The sequence below is a fragment of the Ammospiza nelsoni genome, chromosome 5 (assembly GCF_027579445.1).
Source record: "Ammospiza nelsoni isolate bAmmNel1 chromosome 5, bAmmNel1.pri, whole genome shotgun sequence".
In the NCBI taxonomy this organism is placed as follows: domain Eukaryota; kingdom Metazoa; phylum Chordata; class Aves; order Passeriformes; family Passerellidae; genus Ammospiza; species Ammospiza nelsoni.
This window is the reverse complement of record NC_080637.1, coordinates 44,744,086-44,765,192: the sequence shown is the minus strand read 5'-3', so window position 1 is coordinate 44,765,192 and position 21,107 is coordinate 44,744,086. Positions and strand designations below refer to the sequence as shown.

At 38.6% G+C, this 21,107-nt stretch overlaps 1 protein-coding gene across 3 annotated transcripts in view; it reads right to left on the bottom strand.

Annotated features, from left to right (window-relative positions):
• Positions 1–14,058: 14,058 nt before the first annotated feature.
• The window catches only part of VEZT (vezatin, adherens junctions transmembrane protein), a 51,967-nt gene continuing 44,918 nt past the window's right edge, over positions 14,059–21,107 (bottom strand). For all 3 annotated transcript variants that reach the window (XM_059472958.1, XM_059472955.1, XM_059472957.1), the window contains exon 12: positions 14,059–17,894. In XM_059472958.1, coding sequence (XP_059328941.1) covers positions 17,314–17,894 — 581 coding nt within the window. In that variant the 3' untranslated portion in view covers positions 14,059–17,313. The remainder of the gene's footprint in view (positions 17,895–21,107) is intronic.

Here is a 21,107-nt window from a genome sequence, read left to right as displayed (position 1 = left end):
TTGTCAGCTGGAATGATGCAGAAGGGCACATAAGAGGAAAAGTATGGGGTGGGCTGAACTCACAAAACCCCTACTGTGCATTGCTTAATGTCTGCATTTAATATCTCAAAGTTCCCATTCTCCTAAAGGTTAAAAGAAATCAGGATGGAGATACATATGCTTATAAAACCAACCTACTGTTGCCAACAATAAAACACTTTTTATTTTGACTTTTTTTTTTTTTTAATGTTCTGACAGATTACTGCATAGAAGTTCAGAATTGCATTAGTATTAAAGTTCATCTTTGACCTTTCACCTTTTTATGTGGAAGAATTAGTCAGGGAGAAAAAAACATTCCTCTTTGCCCTGGCTTGCTTATTATGACTCTCTCAAGAATTTCAGTCTGGGGCTATTTGCCAGAACTATGTTTAGCTCTGAGAGGAGAAAAAATCTCTCCCCATCCCCCAGAATGCCACCATCCAAATTTATCTCTCAGCTTTTACTAAAGACCTGGGTTTAAAACACTCTGGATTAAATTTATCCCAGTAGGAATAAAAGCTTTGCTATGCCAGTTTATACTGACTAATTTGACCTTGAGAGCTGCTTGCTAATGAATCTTCTTATTTTATAAGTTCTTGGTGTTTTAGAGGTGAAGGAAGCCAGAAAGGTGTCCTGTAGAAAGTAAAACTTTTACTTATGCCATAAAATGCCAGCCTGTGACAGTCATGTGTTACAGAAGGCTGTAATAAGGGTGACAGGAACTTGAAGAGCACTGGAAAACTTTGACTGGTAACATTTATGTACCATGTGAGCAAAGCAAAACGTCAAGTGTACTTGAATTTTATGCTTCAAGGCACAAATTGATTGCTTGTGGTGGAAAGAATAATGAAATTCCTCAATGTCATAACATCACAGAATCAACCAGGTGAATTGTAATGGAAAGGGTTACATTCCTCTGACAGCGATGATGATTGCCAGAGGCAGCCTTCTCATTTATATTCACTTAGAAAAGTTTCAATGCAGTGTGCATTCATGCATCAGATCATTTTTGGAACAGAGGTACCTACCCCGTCCATCAGCCTCTTCATTTTGTACATTTATGGACCACATGTATCAGAGAACAGCTGATTTGCTGTTTGCAAAGCACTCTGTAGGCAGTCCCACAGTGGCAGAAGTTTGCTTCCCTACCTGCTTGTTAGCCACACTGAAATGCTGTCAGAGCTCTGAATGCAACACAACCAGTGTGCACCCCACCATGTTTTGGCAGAAGGATAATGCCCATGGTACACAAAGCCAGCATGGGAGCAGTGTTGGGACTTCCTCATCCATGTGGCAGTGAAAGCTCAGTTGGACTACACTACATGTGAGAGCCAAAGTACAAATCCCTGGTGTATGGAGCAGAGGTGGTAAGCTGGGCTGGAAGTGGCTGGGGGTTTCTTCTCATGTTCTTTGTGCCCCCACCATAGGCAAGGAAAGAACATGCAGAACTGAGGAAGAATGATAAGAGAGATAGAGAACCAAGAGACTGGATGATCTGTGTAATGAAAAACATGATAGGGAAGGGGAGAGAAGGGGAAGTTATGGGAAGCAGGATGAGGCATTATCAAAAAGGAAAAAAAGCAGGGAGAGAAACATAGTACAAGATATGAGGAAGAGAATGAAATAAGAATAGGAAAATCAAGAAATAATCAGGAAATAAATAAGAATTTGCCTCCAGGGAAAGAATACAGACATAAAAGGGTCCATGTAGCCAGAGAATCAGTAGCTGAAGCCAAGTCTAGTTGTCATTTGCTGATGTATACTCAAAACTGTACCCCAAGGAGAGCTTATAGGATTCCCTCTGTTATGATGCTGACATAGCTCCCAGCAGTGAATTTAAACAAGAGGACAGAAAAACAAGGACCTGTGCTATAATGTGGTATGTATTATGTTGATGTAATTGTTCATCACTTCCAAATCTGTGCTGCTTTGAGTGCTCCTCTCAGGTAAATAAAGCTCTTCATAGTAATGGGACTAATGGTATTCAGCTGAAAGAAAAATGTTTCAGAGTTGAGTAAAACATTGCTGTAATAATTTTTGCTGTAAAACTGAAAAATCCTTCCCCCCGCCCTCAATTACCCATAAGTAAAAGCAGTAAAAGCAGTGTTCTATATTACATTAATTACTGGTTATATTACAGATTAACACATACTGGTATGAGTGTGAGATGAAGGCAATTCAAGTGGTCCTTTGGATTTCCATCTAATGAACAATACATCCATTGTTGCTTGAATATGCATTACCCTGAAGTATTCATGGAGTCTTGCAAGCTGAGAGCTTCCCTGAAGTAAGCCAGAGGTTTCCATGTTTAACACCAGGAACATCCCACAACACAAGCAGCTTTGGACAGTACAACAGCTTAAATGATCCTTACAGTTTCAAATTCAATTCAGCCAATTTTCTCTGAAACAAAGGCTCCTTTACACTGCCAGAACAGTGACATGGGCCTTCATGTCAGCATGAGTCTGACCCAAGTATGTCACTGACCAAGAAAAGGCTATTGCTCTCACCTTCCTTCTTGTATCTAGTATTTCAGCAGGCTTTTCCTCAAGCCCTAAGTCTGACATCATCCATATGCTATATCTATCCATATGTTATATGTGTGGAACAGTCTTTGCCATATGTTGGAAAATTATTTCTCTTATTTGAACTTTGGTAATTTTGAATCTGGGGACATAGACTAGTGTGTGATACTGTGACTAAAACCCAGAGTGAATAGAAAGACTCTAAAAATCCAGAAGGCTGCCTCCTTTTGTTTGTTGACATCTTACTACAAAATGCATCATTATCTCAACTTCTTCAAGAATTCTGGCACAAAACAGAATTTGGGTTTTAACTCGTCTACTTTGTTGAGAATGTCATGATGTGACAGCAATCTATAAATACCACCTTCAGGAAACATTCAAATGGTTGAGACATCATTAAATTCACTTCAAAATCAAAATCAAGTTCAAAACTGTGGAAGTAAGAGCAGGGAAATGTTTTTGGATCTTTCTGAACAGCTCTGAATTAGCTTTAGTTTTGTGGTTCACTTTTCTAGGGAGAAAAAAATACTAAAGTTTCAGATTTTGCCTACATTTTGAAAATTTATGGCTTTGAATATCAAGCCTAGTTAATTCCTATAGGTTTATAATCACTTGTCAAAATAACCTTGGTCATCTTTCTTCTCTAGAAAAGTTTCCTAAGAGATACAATATTTCAACAGGAAAATTCACTGCTACTTACAAAAGTTTAAAAGCAGGATATCCTACTTTACCCCTTCTTGGTAAACTGACAAAACAACAACAACCACAACAACAACAACGACAACAACAACAACAACAACAAAAATTAAAAAATTTGTTAACATATGAAGAGAAAACCCGAACAGTTGATATTTCCTGTGTCTAAAGTACTTCATTGTGTTTATCTTCAAATATATCATATTATAACACACCTAAATGGAAATGTTACGAAGATAGATGGTGGTTTTGATAGTCCATGAAACAGCATGCAAAATGTTGTTTTGTACACTCCCATATGCTCTTTGGAAATCTTGGAAGGACCAGAAGAATCTGAGTTTTATTTTTAAATTCTTAAATAAAATAAAATATTTTATACAAAAAAGTCATGAAAGGTGAAAGCTGATCCCATAATAAAGTTGTAAGTCAGGCTACCAACAACCCTCTTTGTTTTTCAATCTATCATCTTCATTTAGACTAAGAGGTTGCTCTTGCCAATTCAGCATTTTTTTCGTTCTCTTCTTTGGCAGATGTACATCCAAGGAAAGCTGCTCTTTGCCAATTCTGTTACCATTGGGTGCAGCCAGTCTACTAAAGAGCTTAAAAATAGCTGAGACAAAGAGTGATTATCACATGGGTTACTTCCAAGTGATTTCACGTTCAGGTATTTTACTTTCCATCAGCATTGGTTGTAATAATTTCATTCTGAGACCTTTGGCTTCTTTGTTTAATTTCTTATATATAAAGCACTGTGACTCAGAGCAGCAAGCACAGCAGTCTCAGTATCAAAGTACTTGGACATTTTTGGTGTGTTTACAAGTTCTCCACCTTGTATATTCCTTCCTGTCCCATTCAACAGTTTGGGCTGTCTAAACCCAGCTGCTGAGTCTTTACTACTTTACTAGTAGTTACTGTCAAGGAGGAAGCAAGAAAAGAGAGGAAGGTCCTGGGCTCATCCCCTGTTTCTTTGTGCATGTCTGACCAAGACTTGTTTTATGGGCTGTTATATATACATTTTGGCACTTGTCATAAAAATTTAATTGCAATTAAAGGAGCAGTTACTTTTGCCAGCTGTCTTCTAGCAATTAGCTTCTTAATTTCATCAATATTTGCAGGGAGGATTTAGAAACATAACCTAGAGAAATAGCAGAAGTTGGTCAAATACCTCACATCCTCATACTGAGCATACAGCTCCTGGAGGGAGCATTCCCAGGAGCTAAAGCATGTCCTGCAATAGTTGGCTCTCTCACAGAAGTTTTCAAAGCAGAAATAAAGATAGGCAGGAAAAGGAAATAATTGCAACTTATGCAATTTATTTACTACATGGCTTTTGGGAACCATATATTTATTTTCAATTTAAAGCTGATGCAGGCCAGTAATCAAACTGAAACTTCAACAGTGCCTGGAATGAATGCAAAGATCACTGTTTCCATTCTTGGTTTAACCAATAGATCATGCAGGCAATGATGCTGCTGCTGCTACTGCTGATGATGCCGATGCTGATGATCTATTAAGCTACTGTTAAGAGCTAAGAAGCAGATGATAACAGTGACAACAAAGAACAACACAGAATATAGGCCAAAATGAATTGAGCAGTCTTTTGCTGAGCTGCTCTCAGCTAGCTTAGACAGGTCATGGAACGTCTCTTTCTTTGACTTCTTTTTAACTTAACAAAACAATGTATTTCATTTATATCAAACAATGGCACATATTATAGTTGCAGTCCATTCATCTCTGAAGGAAGCTTGTCACTTCATGAGCACACAAAACAATTACTGGAGTGGTAGAGAAGTCAGGGATTAAATATACCAGATAATTAACAGTAGCATTGTAAAATATATTAATTACTGGCCTATCATGCTTTCTCTCCAAGTAAAGCATTCTTGACTGAAGTCTGGACAGATCAGCTTTAGGCTGGGTGTTTTTGCAAACACTTCTGTGAGTGATTGAAAAGGCTACAGTGGCCTGTGGAATTTCCTATGCTAGTTCTTCTCTACACTAGAATTTTCCTTAATATTTTCCACTGTGGTATCATCCCTAAATGCAACTTTAGAAGCAAATAGCAAATGTATGCAGTTGCACAGACAGGCATTTGCCTAATCTAAGCCTACATATAACCCAAGTCAAGTGTGGTCAGAACCAGTATGGTTATTCTACATGTGTGTTTCTGCTTCTTGCTACCACAACACCATGAAAATAAATCCTTAAATAGACTGGGACACTCCATGGGGTTCTTTCATGCACAGGTGCAACTGTGGCACAGAAATAGTTTTAATGAAGGAGAGGGCGATGAAGTGTCTGTGTGAAAACCAAGGGCTGGTGACATAGCTATTTCCACATATTCTGACATAATTATAAAGTTGGTGCTAAAGATGAGATTAACTTCATCCTTAAGTTTCCAAGAGTAGAAGCTTCTGGTATTTTCCCATCTTGACAGCTGATTTTCAAGCCCCAAAAATTGCTGGATACTCAATACACAGGTGCACATGCATGTTCTGTTCACTTCCTTTCTTCCAATACCTTGGGCCCACTGTACAGGACCTTTGAACTCTTTCCTCCTGCATACCATTCTGTGGGGAAGAGAGCCTATTGAGAGCTCCAGGTTAGGGAACATACTGCACTGCTAAAAAGGAATTAGCATCAGTGAAACACTCAAAATCTTGCTTTTCACTGGGAGGATAAAAAAGCACTATCTGTTCATGGAGTCATTTCTTGTGAGACAGCATTTTCTTGTTTGTAAATCAGCTGTTTCTTTAATGGAAGTAAGCAAGCAGGTCCTTTTGATGAATGAAAATGAATGAAATGAAAAGCATTCACTTTTTCATTTACCTGTCTGATGAATTAAGCATGGAGATGGCACAGATAACTGACTAACTTAAGTTGATGGCCATATTTCTAGGGAAAAATAGCCCTTGGAATCCTCTTCCAAATCTCTCCTCAAAATTTGCTTCCCTCAGGAAGCTCACCAACATCTTAATGAATGTAGGCAGAAACAATCATTCAAAAGAGTTATGGGCTTCATAATTCAGTACATTTTTTGTACTTGTCCATTTGTTTATACCTTGAGAGTCCCATTCCAGGTTTCTTCTTTACTATATTGTAAAAGTACAGACTGCGCTGCAAAATTAAGCTTAATACAATAAAGCTGATTATGTTTTGGGATCAGTGGAACAAGATAATGTCTGAATTATTGGCTTTTTAGGACTGGTCTGGATCCACCTCAGGCTGACCCACCACACTAGAGCTGGTTAATTGATATGGTGTGAGTACTTCCAATATGAAATAGCACAGTAGAAGGATGAGAAGAACAAGTTTTAATGAGAGAAAGAAGAAATACAGCAATACAACTGATACAAAAAGTACACAATATAACACAGGAGTCTAATAAATTAGCAGAAAACTTGAGAAACAGGAAGAAAGTTTCAGATGGTTGAAGAAAGAGGCTTGCTCAAAAAGATACAATCTTAAGTCTTCATAGATATATATACATTCTTGGCAGTATAGGAAACATACAGTTCTAACATAGAAAATATTGACTGAAGTGGTAGTATCAATTCCTGAAGAATATTTGCATATGGTACATTATGAAGAATACACACAGGCAATTTAGCATTCAAGAAGTCTCCAAGTAAAGGAAAACATTATGGATTCCTTTTTGGTAGACAGACATCTCCTTCTAACAGCAGCAATTGGATCTGTTCAGTATTCCATACGAAAACAAACACACAAACCTGAAAACAGCAAACATTAAGCAAGACCTTTTGCACAATGAATTATGCACCAATTTGGCAGCAAGATTCAAAAGAAAAAATACTCCTACCTCACCTCTTGCCTTTCATGATCAAATTATTTCCCTTTTTCCCAGTAACCTCTAAAGCCTACCTTCCTGGGGATGTGAATTAGGTGAGAGTGGTCATACCTAAGTGAGAAGAGTGGTCAGTAGCTGTTAACCCTAAAACCAAATCAGGGAATGTTTACAGGAAGAGGTGCACATCAGCCCCAACTCCTAACAGCAGCAGAACACAGCCTTTGATAAGTGCTGATACAAAAGTCTAAGCATTACCAGGGAACGGAAAAGCTCCAGATAAAAGGAGCGACTCTGTCCTGTTGCTGCTCTTTTGGGACTTCTGAAGCCTACAAAGGAAGTCTGTCTCTTAGGAGTCACACACAAGGGAATACATCTGCAGAGCACCTAAGCCCCATTCCTGGATTAAAGATCTACCTGCTACCAGTGTTCTCAACTGACACATTATTTTCTTCCTAAAGCCCCACCTACCCAGGCATTTAGGTGATGCTGAAAGGAGTTTTGCCAACAGTTGCCACAGCACAGAGGTCTCTGAAGGATGAGGGGAAGGTACAAAGGGAAGCATACGACACAATAGAAAAACATTCTTTCTTCAGTCATCACTAATTCAGGAGAGAGTAACAAGTGCTCATTACTAAAGTGCTTGTACCAAGGAGTCAGCAAAAAATACTGCAGAAACTATTGCCAGGATTGCTTAAAATTAATTCCATCTTCAGGATGAAATTGGAATTATAAATAAAATTCTGTATAAAAAATCAAGCAAAGTGCTCATACAGCATTTTTGCATCCCTGTATAAGCGTTCTCTATTCCATTCAATCATTACTAATTGGAGGATGGATAAGCCACATCCACTCCACCTAGGCAACTGTCAGGGATACAGGATAAAGAGAAGAAATGATACAGGCATTAGTGAGGCAGAATTTTATTACAGATGCTGAAGAAATAATAGCAACCAAAAAGACTTTAAAAGTGGTTAGCATTACAGTTAAGTAAACTACTTCTGAAACTGGAGAAACCCAGGCAAAAATTTTAAAATGGCTTAAAAATAATCCTGGTGATGTACATGATTAAATATGTAAAGAAGACCTTAGGTCCAAATTCATATCCATGGGAAAAAGAACGGAGGTAAATGAAGTACAAAAAAGAGAAACAAAATAATTTGGGGAAATGTCATAGGCAGGAAGCCCTATCACAACAAAAGGTCAGCATCCAGGAATGTCTTCCTGCTACTGCCTACATCCAACCCAGAACTTGAGTTCTTGGAGCCCTAGCACAGCCAGCCCCCAGGCTTCATACCTGCTTTAAGGACCTGCTGATCTGAACCTCCTGGAGGCTGATCGAATGACCCTGTTTAAAGCAGCATCAGCCACGGGCAGGGCGGGTGCAGGGGAGGCTCCGCAGAGCCAAAGCACACAGGTTTTCAGTGCAGTGGAAGGAAGGAGACTGACTTCACACAGAACTTAAAGGAAGAGATGCAGAGGTTGATTACACACAGAGCACAAAAACCAGCAAGTCTTTCTATGGGAATGCATACATAAAATAGAGCCTTGTTTTAAAAAAAAGCTGCTGAAGACTACCAGTCTGGTGAGTGTTTCCTGTCTCCACATGGACAAGAAACTGTGGATCCTTCCCAGTGTCTGCAAACTTCAGAATGTATCATGTGATTTCCCTCTGTAGCCCTGCCAGAAGTCTCTTGCTGCAGTTTGTTCTTTTGAACATTTCCTCTTACATTTTAGCTCTCATTTATTAGCCAATTAAGCAGCAGCTTATCAAGATTCTTTTCTTTCCCTTCCCTGTGTTCCTTGTTCTATGCTGCCTTTAGGCCCTGTTTTGGAAAATGCTAGGACTAGCAGGCAGATGTTGAGGAACATATATTTGTTTACATGTTTAAGACAGGGAAAATGACAGGCACTCACAGCAGCTCAGGTGCAAAGACTTGACAAGTGAAAACAAAGTGAAGCAGCTTTTCTAATAAAAGATGTAAAATCAGGTTTGAAATACTTCCACAGTTTGCTTGGTAGAATACCATTCTTTTGCCTTTGGATAGCAAGAATTAAGCTTTTGTTTACCTTTCAAGTAAGTAACGGGATAGTTTGATATGAAAAAATACAGCCTCTTTGCTAGACAAGCCTTGCAGTGGGACATCTGGCAATACACATTTACATCATGAAGGGGGGTGTGTGTATGTATATACATATATATATCTGTATGTATGTATATACACACACACATATATATATATATTTATAAAGCTTATTCAAACCTCTTAAATTAAGAAATAATTTGTTTATGCTCCTCAATAAAAACTCAAAATGGTTCTATTCAGGGAAATTTAGTAATACTTGTATTCTGACAACACCTTCTCTTTACCAGTGGGAAAGGTTTAAGCACAATTGCTAGATCCCAGCGCTTTCTGAGCTCAAGATCAGGCAGCTGTGGAGCCAAAGCACATTAACATAGAAGCTGGAGAGTACATGTTCAGCCCCTAATGCTGAAAGCAGCAAACTTTTTAAGACTCAGCCATGCCTGTGCCACCCTCCTGTGGGAAAGCACAAGTAAGGCTCGTGTAATGAAGAACATGTGTTCGAGGGTCAGTCTTGCTGAAGAGGCATTAGCATCTTACAATCATTAGGGAGGGAAGGAAATTCCTGGGAGTGAAGTTCTGAAGTGGGAAGAAACAGGAGGCCAGGTTGAAATGTAGGTCAGAGCTTCCTGGAAGGAATGTCAGGACAGACATTGCACCAGCCCTACCAACCCTTCTGTTTATGAGTTTATGACTGAGGATGCACAGCAGCACCTTGGCGTGGACTCCCTCTAGCCTATCATTTCATAAAGTTTAGACAAAGGCCTCAGAACTAATGGAAAAAAGCAGCCAAATTCCTCAGCAGTTGGCCAGAGAATGCTGGAGAAGAGCTGAAGGCAGTTAAGAGGGAAGAGAGAGACAATCAGAGAAAAGGTCAGACTTAGTAAAAACTGGAGCTTTGAAAGACACCTGCAGAGTCATCGCACTTAGCTCAGCACTCCTGTGGTCACCCATGTCAGGAGAACCCTTTGCAGAAGTGGTCAAACCAGAAGAGCTTCTTCAGCCCAGGGTCCATCTTTTGCAGTTTGGTCACTAATGTTTAAGTTTCTGCGGGGGATAACTTATCTGGTGCATTACAGATAGTCCCACAGGTGAGAAACAAACTATAAAACCCTCCTCAACTGGTTTGTGTGGCCTATGAAAAGGAAAGGTGGGAAGGAAAAAGTTCACAAGTGGGATTGCATACAGCATGGATGCTACAACAGAGGAAGACAGACAATAAATCCAAAATATTTGTGAAGCATCCTGTTCCTATTTAGGTTTCACTCAGCACTGTTCTGTGATCACTGCAAGCTTTGCAGACCTCAAGCACACAGGTGCCTGCAGACCACCCGTGAACATCCACGCTGGGACATGAAAAGCTTGGACTGCAATGTCATACTGAGCAGTGCAGGAACAGACAACATGAACTTGTTTAAATTTCACCAGCTGTGCCTTTGGATGAAAGATCTACTGGACAGTTTGTACATTTCTGGCTTTTATCCCATAATACAGTTAAAGCCTATTATTATTATTATTGAAACACAGATATCAAACATTATAAATAGCCTGCATTTATGGTGCTTCTATTGAGATCAAATGCATGATTCTCTGTCAGTAATGGCTATTGAAGATACTGACATTTCTCTTTTTGTTTGTTTAGGAATGGACCTTTCTTTAATAGCACAAAGTAACGGAAAGCTCTCTCTTTTGGAAATCTGAGATTATTTTCAGTTCTCATCCACACAGCTGGAGAAGGTCAGGAAGCAATCTTTAAATATTAAGATTTGAGCACAAATCAAGCCAACTAATGACACTTATATTGGGACCTTGTAATAGAATTGCAGTTATTTTTAAAATGCAACTTTACAATGTTTTTCAGTAAGCCAGAATTACTTATAAGAGTCAATATATACACTAAGAGTGTGGTATAAATTTGAGCTGCTATACATTATTATTTCTGTTTTGACGGTACGTTCCCCATTTATGGTGCTTGCCTTCTGTTTCAGTTCTCAAGTAAGAAAGTCAGTACACAACTCTAGATCTAGTTTTTTCTGTTACAAATACGTAAAAAGAATTTGTGTGTTACTTTAAAATCTGAACCTCTTAAGAGTGGTGGTAAAGGGAGAGGACCTTGGATGTCAGAGGGTCCAGAAGGATGAAACAAGTAAGTAGAAAAAAACATGCACAATAATTTCAGTTTTACTGGCAGTATCATAAACAGTTCCTAGAAACTTTGGGGAATAAGACACAAATGGTCTTGGGCAGCCTAGGCCTCAAGAAGCAAAAAAATCAAAATGAGTGAGGAAAGTAACGAGTGGCAACATCCTCATTAGGATTGAGGAAGCCAGCTGCAAGTTAAAGCACTGATGTACTTCCAGTCCTATCCATATCCTAGATCTCTGAGTGTTCACAAAAGCCAGCCTAGAAGAGGGACTGGATTTCATGACCATGAAGTGATTTAAGCTGTCATAGAACTGCATCCTCTAAAGCAAACTGTCCAGAAGGCCTTTAAGATTTAAAGCTGAGAAGGTACAAGGGTCAGGATATGCTGATCACATGAAAGTAGTCAAATTTTGGTCCCATTCAACCCTTTTACAATAAGCCACTTTGTAACAGAGAAACTTTTTCCTTGTTTATTAATTGCAGGGGCTTTTTCAGAATCCTGTGTTCGATACAGACAGTGTAACATGGGCTAACAGTGCACTCACCCTGCTGAGCCAAGTTCTGTTCTGATAAGCTGCCAATAACCTGAGCCACAGCAGTGTGAAAGGGAAGGCAGCACATCAAGAACAGTTTCATATCCAGCTGTAGCTCAAGCCACATTGCTTTATCCATCTACATAGGACAGTTCATGGGAGGTAGATTTTACCCCTTGCTATGACTGTGTCTTACCACGCACTACCATTACCTCTTATCTGATTTCTGCACAAATTTCCAAGTTGAATAAATAGGATGTATTTTTTAGCATTTAAAATTCCAGGTGGCAAAATAAACACATATATAGGAGATAATTAAATATAATGAGAAAATGAATAAAGCACACCACCAAGCATTTTAAATATTAGCCTTTGGTTGAGAGGCCTTTGGTTTGATCTCTGATATCCATATATCCAATGCCATGTTTCTTGTGTGATAATATATTTTGCATCAGAGACCAAAAAAGCTCTGCAAAGTCAAATTGAAATTTAAACAAGTGTTGTTTGGCATCTTTAGTTTGTGTTAGACCAGGTGGCAGCTGTTGGGAGATCATTTTGTTTTAACAACTTTTTGTTTTGTTAGCAAAGAAAAACATTGTCCAGCCAAATCCCGCTGACAGTGAATAAATATTTCTCCTCCATCAGACCAAATATTTTCATTTGCCATCCTAATAGCTAGGGCTAAAAGATCTAAAAGGATTTTTCTTTCTATATACTCAAATACATTTGAAAGGTTTGGTGTTTCATGGGAGGTGATTATTACTCTGTACTCTGCACTGCTGAGGTTAGTATGGAGTACTGCACCACACTTTGGTCATTATACATCCAAAACTGGAGAGATTTGTAAGGAAAGCAAACAAAAGGCAGAAAACAGGACCTCTGCAGAATGACTGAGGAAAGCAGAACATCAAAGAAGTTTCTTGACAAATCTTCTCATGTGTACAAGACAGTAATGATGATGTACTGGCACTGGATCTAGGAAAAATTGACCAAACATGAGCCTGAGCAAATCTATGGAGAAGGATTCCATCAGAACCTGTTAAGGTGACATCCACCACCACTGGGTCAAGAAGTCCCTGAGCCACAAATATCTGAGGAATAGTTTGGAGAATAGTAGGGACACAATAGTTTCCCTCAGCATCTGTTTAGTCCCTGTCACAGACAAGATCCCAGAGCAGCCTGGCCCTTTACACTGACCAAGTGCCATTCTCTCACTCTGCTCAGATGAGATAGTATGAAATCTGTTAATTCTGAAAAGCAGTTAGCTCTGGGAACAAGCCACTTGCAGAACTACAGCCACCCTTCACAAAATCGTTTAAAGGTCAAGGGCAGTTTAGTGTACTTGTCCTCTTGTTTGTTAAAAAAAAAAAAAAAAAAAAGGAAAAAAAGAAGAAAGGTATAACCTACAAGACTACAGAATTTAGTGTGGGCAAACAACTCCATGCAGTCCACCATATAAATTAATGAGACAGTTGCAAATTTAGCACTTCTGAAAAAAAACATAAAATTTCCAATATTGCAACAAATAGTCATATGGAGACAGGTGTGCTTGGGACAAAGTCTGTTATCTCAGTAAAACTGGCTACTCCATCAGATACCATCTTGCATTTAGAAATCTAAGTACATGATTCAGTGATGTCCAGCAATCCTCTGCTGGAAGTAAAACTGTCTCATTTCTATGACTGATGGCAGAAGCTTTCACATTTGCAAACCTTGCCTGTAGTTGACAGAGGTACATTTAATTGCATTTGAAAGATGATCTGTAACTCTCGACATTTGCTTCCATGACACAACAATTTAATTTTAATGACATACACTTAAAAAATGGGACAAGTTACTTTCTTATCACAGATCTTTGCCTAGATTTAAGCCTTTACCTAGATCTTTAGCTGTAAAGTGAAGTGATATAAAAAGATGTAGTGTTAAATTGTAATCCACTCCAAGAAGCAAATATTGTCTTTGGAGTGCTTTCCAGGTAGAAGGAGAAGAAATTATGTAACCCCATATAACTTGTTTCTTTACTTCACAGGACTACTAATTAGAAATGGGATAGGGAAAATGCATTTATTGTTAGCTCTGCTCTTCAGAAAGGATTTTGGCTGCTGATATTCTTTGTCATAACCCATAATTTATTGTGGACTTCCTGCTAAATGTTTCAAAAAGTTGCAAAGCTCTAAGAAGCAAATGTTCTGTTTTCACAAAAATCCCTATCTTGGGTAAGGAGCCAAAGAACACAGAACTGCACTCAGACCTTGACATGCTCAATATATTAAGACAACTCATTAGAGCTAATGCACACTTCAGTGTGTTCACAAACATTATTTTAAAGGCAGCAATAAATTATGCCAAGAAATCTTTCAGGTTCATGAAGGAACCTACAGCATGTATATACAGTCATTTCAAATGACATAATTATGAGGAAATCTGGATCATAACAGAGTGTATGACATACATAGATGGAACCTGGTTATCAACTCGAGAGAAGTCAGGCTTTGTGTGCTATACACTGTTAGCAATATTTTTCTTCAAGGAGAATATTAAATAGATCAAAATAAATGACCTGATGGCTGTTTTATACAGAGGTGATGAGAGGCAGAGAAAACAAGTGAGTCCAGGTGTTCATATGGGCATCTTCTAAGGCTGCATTAAGTAAGACCATGGAAATCAGTTAAATTGCTTGTAGAAAATCTATTTGTTCAAAGTAGGATCAGGACTTCCTCCAAAAAGGTCATTGTTTGATCACAGCTGTGTCTAATATCAAGGCTGTAATTTCACACTACACCATCTTTGCCAATAATGTAAATGTGGGCTCTCCTGAGCCTCAGGCCAGCAACACAGTATGTGCTGACACAGCTGTTTTGAGGTAACTGCTGTTACTGCATTGCTGCAATGAGAATGGTGACAAGCAAAAAAGCCTAAAAGGGGTGAATTTTTCCCCTGCTAGACTCGTGAACTGGTTTATAACATAGCCACAAAACCCCATGTTGACACATCTGCTGGAGGAAAATGAACAACTCATGATGGACAGGGCTTTTTAGGCCAGTTTCATTACCAAGACCAGCATATAATAAAACTGAGCCCCAAGTGAGCCACCAAAGTAGATTCTCCAGAATTTTTACTAAGGACTGCAGCAAAGGAATAAAGAGATAGCAGCTTTTATAAATGTGAGATTGGTCACCAATTCCAGTACCAATGCAACTCAGGCTACTTCTGACTTCACCTGAAACTGTGAACACAGTGATAATTAATATCCTAAATCTGATTACATTTCCAGGTTAGTATCATAGTCTTACACACTGTAAACTATGATTTGGATCCCATAGAAAAAGGTCAGGAGTACCCTTTCTCGGATACACAACACCAGATCATGAGACGATGGTGGATGAGTTGATGGAAAAATATTGATGGAAGATACATTTAGGCTGTCACAACAATTAGCTAGGAACAAAAAATATCTGGGCACTTTGTGAGGATCTCAAGTTAAGAATGAGGAAGACTTCTTCAGAAGCATGGACAATGCTTCAAACACAATCTATCCAAAGCAGCTGTTCTAGACTTGTCAAAAAAAAATGCTTACCACAGAGAAAATATAAGTGTTTCATCATCTTAGCCTAATCTTTAGTTATAGAAGAATAAACTCTACCACTAAGAGGAGGCTTATCTTCTGAATACACTATGAAAAGCAGCTGATTTTTTTTTTCCTACAACCTCCTTAAGACATCAACCACTCAGCTTCCAGTCACTTAGACAAAATAAAGGACACAGAACACAGTGTTACTGGTCAATGAAAAATGGCAACACGTTCTCTTCCCAGAACCTGTATGTGAGGGAGAAGACAGGCACTCTACAGTGAAAGAACACTGTAAGTCATACTCCCTTCTCTATGAACTGGTATTTCCCTCTTTACAATCTGTGAAAAAGTCCACATATTTCACAGTGTTCATGCAAAATCACTAATATAGGCCAGGGAGTTGAAAGAAAACACTCATTTTCTGACATACCATCAAGAGTTCCACCCTAACCTGCTGACCAGTGTTACCTTCCCTGCTTTCTATGACACCATCCTAGAAAGATATTGTTCTGCACTACCAGCATCTAAAAAGCCCTTTATAGAATCTGCAAAACACAATAAATACTCTAAGTAACTGATGCAGTGTTTTGTCCCAGAAGTGTAGATGGTGTCCAAGTAGAGTATTCCACACAAAGAAGTGGTGCTCTCACCATTAGAGACACGGGAGCTTTACTTTGTTATGTGTCAGACAGCAAAAGGAAGAGAGGACAATGAAACCATTAACCAGCTCCTCTGTGAGGTTAGCATCAGTTTCCTGCTCCTTGTAACACCACCAAAGAGAAAAAAGCAACCTGCATAACCTCATACCAAACATCCAGACTTCATCATCAGTTAACTAAGTTACAAGAAACAAAATACACAGCTGTAGTTCTCTCATGGATTCTTAATCCCACAGATTAAAGCTGTGATCTAAGGAAAAGTGAAAGAACATTAGTGAAAAGCAGGTATGGTGTTCAAACAAAACACTGCAAAGCTCACAGATAATTTCCTTTCAGAAAATTACTTCAGGACATAAGCAAAAATGTACAATTGATCATTATATCAAATCAAACAATTACATTAAGGTTCAGTTTACAAAAGGTTAACAAACAATTAATAGCTGGCTTAATAAATAGGTGTTCACTTCTCATCTCTCAATCCAATAGATAGCTTCTAGCTATCTGTAGTACCTTCTACTGGTGTGCTTATAATCTTCCCTAAAATTTACTTACAACACATTTCTCTAACATGAATTACAACTTACAGACATCATTTATTAACCCTTCATAAAATTCTAAATAAACCTTAATATGAAGCATGACTAACTTTATACTATTTCAGCCCCATACCCCAGGACACATGAAATACTAACTCTTTCAAGTTTTTATTTAAAATTCTACATTTTAGCTGGGTGCCACATCACTAGTTGAAGAATCACAAATGACTATCATGGCTTAGCCAACACACTGCAGACACAAACAGTGAAACAAAAGTGGTGGGGGACAATCACAGAGAACAGTTCAGGTTCTTCCAAAAGAAATGTCCTGGCTGTTTTTGTTGGAACAAACATTGATACCATGACAAAAGAATCAGAAAGGAAAAAAATGGAGTCTGTTGTAAATCAAAACATTGCTTTTCCTTCTGTTTAGAAATGAAAAACTACAATATGTCATTCAATAAATAAATAAAACAGAAAACACAAAGGTAGATTCCAACCCCCATCACTAGGATCTTGCAAAGTGACAGCCATCTATTTCTTGGATGCATCCCAAACTTCTCTTACCTGCAAATTTTCAATATACTTAGAAGTCCTATTTAGTGTATCAGTCTTAAGGGAACATGATGTATTATATGTAGGTCTCCTTTTTCTCCATCCAGTATTTTCAGCTTCAACCCCCCACCTCAGGTTTTTTCCATCAAACTGCCTGCTGTTAGTTTAATAAAGTTCAGCTCAGACTTATACTTTTCCTTCACTTTCAGAGCCTCTCTCTTCATTTTCACAGTTGTCCACAAGGTCTTCATTCTCCTGTGTCTTTTCTTCTTCCTCCTCCTCCTCCTCCCCATCATCTCCAAAAGTCTCTTCCTGCATTGTAGTAAAAGTGAAGGACCTGGCAGCAACTTGTGCAGCCAGACCAGATGTGAAGTTAAAATCTGTTGATATGTGGAGCTGGGCCAGCCTCTCCTTGATTTTTGAATGTAATGCATCCATAGAGGGAGGCTGTGAAGCCTCTACTCCATCCACACTGCTTGGCTTGAGCTCTTCAGCATCCCCTTCACACTGATAATACATTCTTCCTTCAGCCCCTGTAGAGACATCTTTATCTGTAATACTGTCTTTGTTTTTCTCCATCTCAGGATCTTCATACAAATATTCTGTCCTGCTTTTATCAGCAGCATTCACTTCTGGATTAGAGTCTTTTTCTTCAGATTTATCACAACTTTGGCTGCAGTCCTGCTTTTCTGTATCTGAATTCATATGTGATTCCACATTATTTAGTAGCTTCAATGGTTCTACAGGAGACAAGGGTTTCACTGCAGCTTAAAAAGGGGGAAAAATTAAATGATAACTAAAAGTGAGATGCTATACATAAATAATTTATTTGCCTGAAAAGATGCAAGATTATAAGGTTTAAATTACTTTAAAAAATCCCGAAACAACAGAAATACAACCCACACCAAAACTTAAGTGTTTTCTAATCACAGAGCTGAAGTGAAATGTGACGGCTACTTGTAACTATTCCTTAAAATCTGTGACGTGAAGAGACAGCACAAAATTGATGGTGTTTAAAGCCAGCATCAAACACAGAGGATGTATTCAGTGTTAAAGCAAAACCCAAGTAAAACTACTGTAGTGCATACAGATTTAACTGTCTTCTTGTGAACAACAGTTTACCTAATCCACTAAAGACAGCTGGTACATGAAAAAGTCCTTATAGGTAGTATCTGATCTCATACAACACAACATACAAATACAACACATAACCACACAGTCAGGTAGGTGTCCTCACAAATAAAGTGTGCATTAATTTAGCCTCTCTTGCAGTTAGTAGCAGCAGTGAGTCCCATTGCCAGCAACGGGATGCTTGCCAGGAAGTCTCTCCTCCCAGAGTTAAGGGTTAGTGTAACTCGGTACAATCGCTCCTTGAAGAACGGGCGGCTTTCATGTTAACAAAACGATATAATGTCCATTTCCAAGTACCAGATTCCCTAAACTGCAGCAGCTCCATTATAGTAGCAGCACGAGCATAAATGAGAGCGGCAGCAGCAGATTCCCAAGTTGCATTTCCCTTTCTAATTCCATTCTGACTTTACCCCTGCAAGCAGAGATGAAAATAACTCTGGGAAATACACAAACTTTTCATGGGAAGCAAAATTTATGCTATTAGGATTTTTCAACCGCATCCTATTTCAGTAATATTACTTTAGCTAGTTGAAGGCAGGCACATCATTATGGTTGTCACATTGATAACTATTGTCATTAGCACACTAAGAGACTGTGGCATTGAATGTGTATTGCACCATTTGCTTTAGAACTTGATATACCAAAGGAGCATTGCACCAGACTTGTCTCAGTTGTTTATGGAGTAGTTCTTTCCCTGTCTTGTAAAACATATGTTGCTACTTATTTCTGCCCATTTGCTTGGAGAGACAGGAATATGCACAGTAATCTTATCATTTGAGAGGAAACTTCTTGTCTATTTCCTCCAAAGAATACTCTGAAAGGCAAAATTTCTCACAAAAAAAAAGAGCTACTTGAGATTGGTAGCTGGCCAATTTGTGGAGTTGACAAATTAATAAGCAGGGTGAAATTCATCTGTTTTGAGAGCATGGCTTTCCAAATCTGATAAATAGCTATAAAACAACTCTTGTATGGACAAGGTGGGAGAAGGGGAAACAGCTGGCTACAACACAACCACCAACAGAATGAACTTTTTTGCAGGGGATAGGTTAGGGAAAGGCTAGAAGTGATTTTGCAGCAGAAGAAAGTTGTTTGACAGTGTTTGACAAATGGAAATGAAGCTACTAAAAACTTAGCAGACCTTTTCAAAAGCACTTTCATGTAGTGGCTCAACAAGAGGCCAAAGGATCAGAAACATAAGCTTACCTACACTCGCATAAACTACCTATTACCCAGACTGTAAGAAGTATTACCATGGTAGTGGGCCTTGGAAAACTTGCTTTAGTCTACTGCTCTGCTAAGATGGTATTTTTTCTTCTGGAATCCAACCTATCATCTCCAATTGACTTCATGTTGTGCTCTTAAGACATATCAGCTTGTTTGGAGCTGACCTCTTATGTAGAAACCTTCACCAGCCCTTCCTTAAACGAACCAAAAACCCTCATGCCCTTGTTAGGATAAGTCAGAATGGCTAGCTGGGTGCCTTCACAAACAGATTAAAGTCTTTGAATATTTCAGGATCTTTTTCCACAATAATCACAAGTTGGGAAAACACAGGATTTCTGGAATTTGATTGTCCTGTAAAAGCAAGATTCAAGAGGACTATGGAAAAGTGGTATCATGGCCATCCATTGGCTTGGGCCAATGGAGCCAAGAATATGAACCTTTCTGGGTTTCAATCTTCAAGATAAGCCAAGTCAGAAATGTGGGAAATGCAGATCACATAAATGTCTTTTTAAGGACTGAACTTGTGTATGGATAAATTAAACCATAATATGCCAGGGTCCATGATACCATATTTACTGACTTGTCTTTCTTTTGAAGAAATATTGAAGTATTTCCCTAAAAATCAGTAATGTTATAGCAGGTGTACCCATCAGTCTGTCAGATTAGACACACATAATCTGAGCCAACAGAAGACAATATTAATTACTTTCTTGAACTGCCCTCATGTTTTCCACGTTTGTACAGGATGGAGATAATTAATGATTAGTCCTATGCAGCTGGAGAAAATCATGCTTTCTTCCCTCCTCACCCTTTTGTCTCTCCTAAACCAATGAAATAGGAAAGGAAAAGGAACCAACATGAGCCACAAAGGCTTTCTGGTGAACAGTTATTGCAAACTACAGGAGTGAGCTGACTCTTTCCAGCTATGGCCACAGATGGCCTGAGGATATACTGGTAGGTATTACCTGCTCAGGACAAGTATTACCTGCTCAGGTAAGGAAATGTTCCTAGGCAAGTTCTCCTGACAAAAACTATTTGTGCAAGAGTTTCACTAGGTCTGTGAAGACTTAAACTGGAGGTAGGATCACTTCGTCCTCCAACAGTTAGGAAAGGAAGACTTGAAGAAATTTATGTGAAGAGCTGTGTGCTGTCTTATGCAACAGAAATACAGAAATCCTATTCCTGAGCAAACTGCTGCAATTTGATGTCTCGGGTTTTTACCGCAACTGGAAGAGAAATCAGTACCAATAGTCAAGTAACCTCTTTTACCACTTTTACCATTAAGTTGTAGCTTAATGGATGTAAAGAAGAAAATTGCTAAGAACAGATATTTTTGATGGTTTGATGTCAAAAGAGACATAGATAATGTCTATGTCATAAATACATATGGTCTGTTACTTTGTGTTTCTAGTAAATTACTGGAAATTTGCAATCCTTGCTGATTTTTCTGGTAGACACCATCAGAGGCAGAATCGTTGGATATGGTGCCAGACTTGAGGGCTGTTTTGCATAACACAGAACATGGCACTTTTTAGAAAGCTTTTCCTAACCTGTCTTTAAGAGGAAGAAATGAAAATAAGAGGAAGGAAAAGACAAACTTCTGCCAATTTTAAAGAGAGTAAATC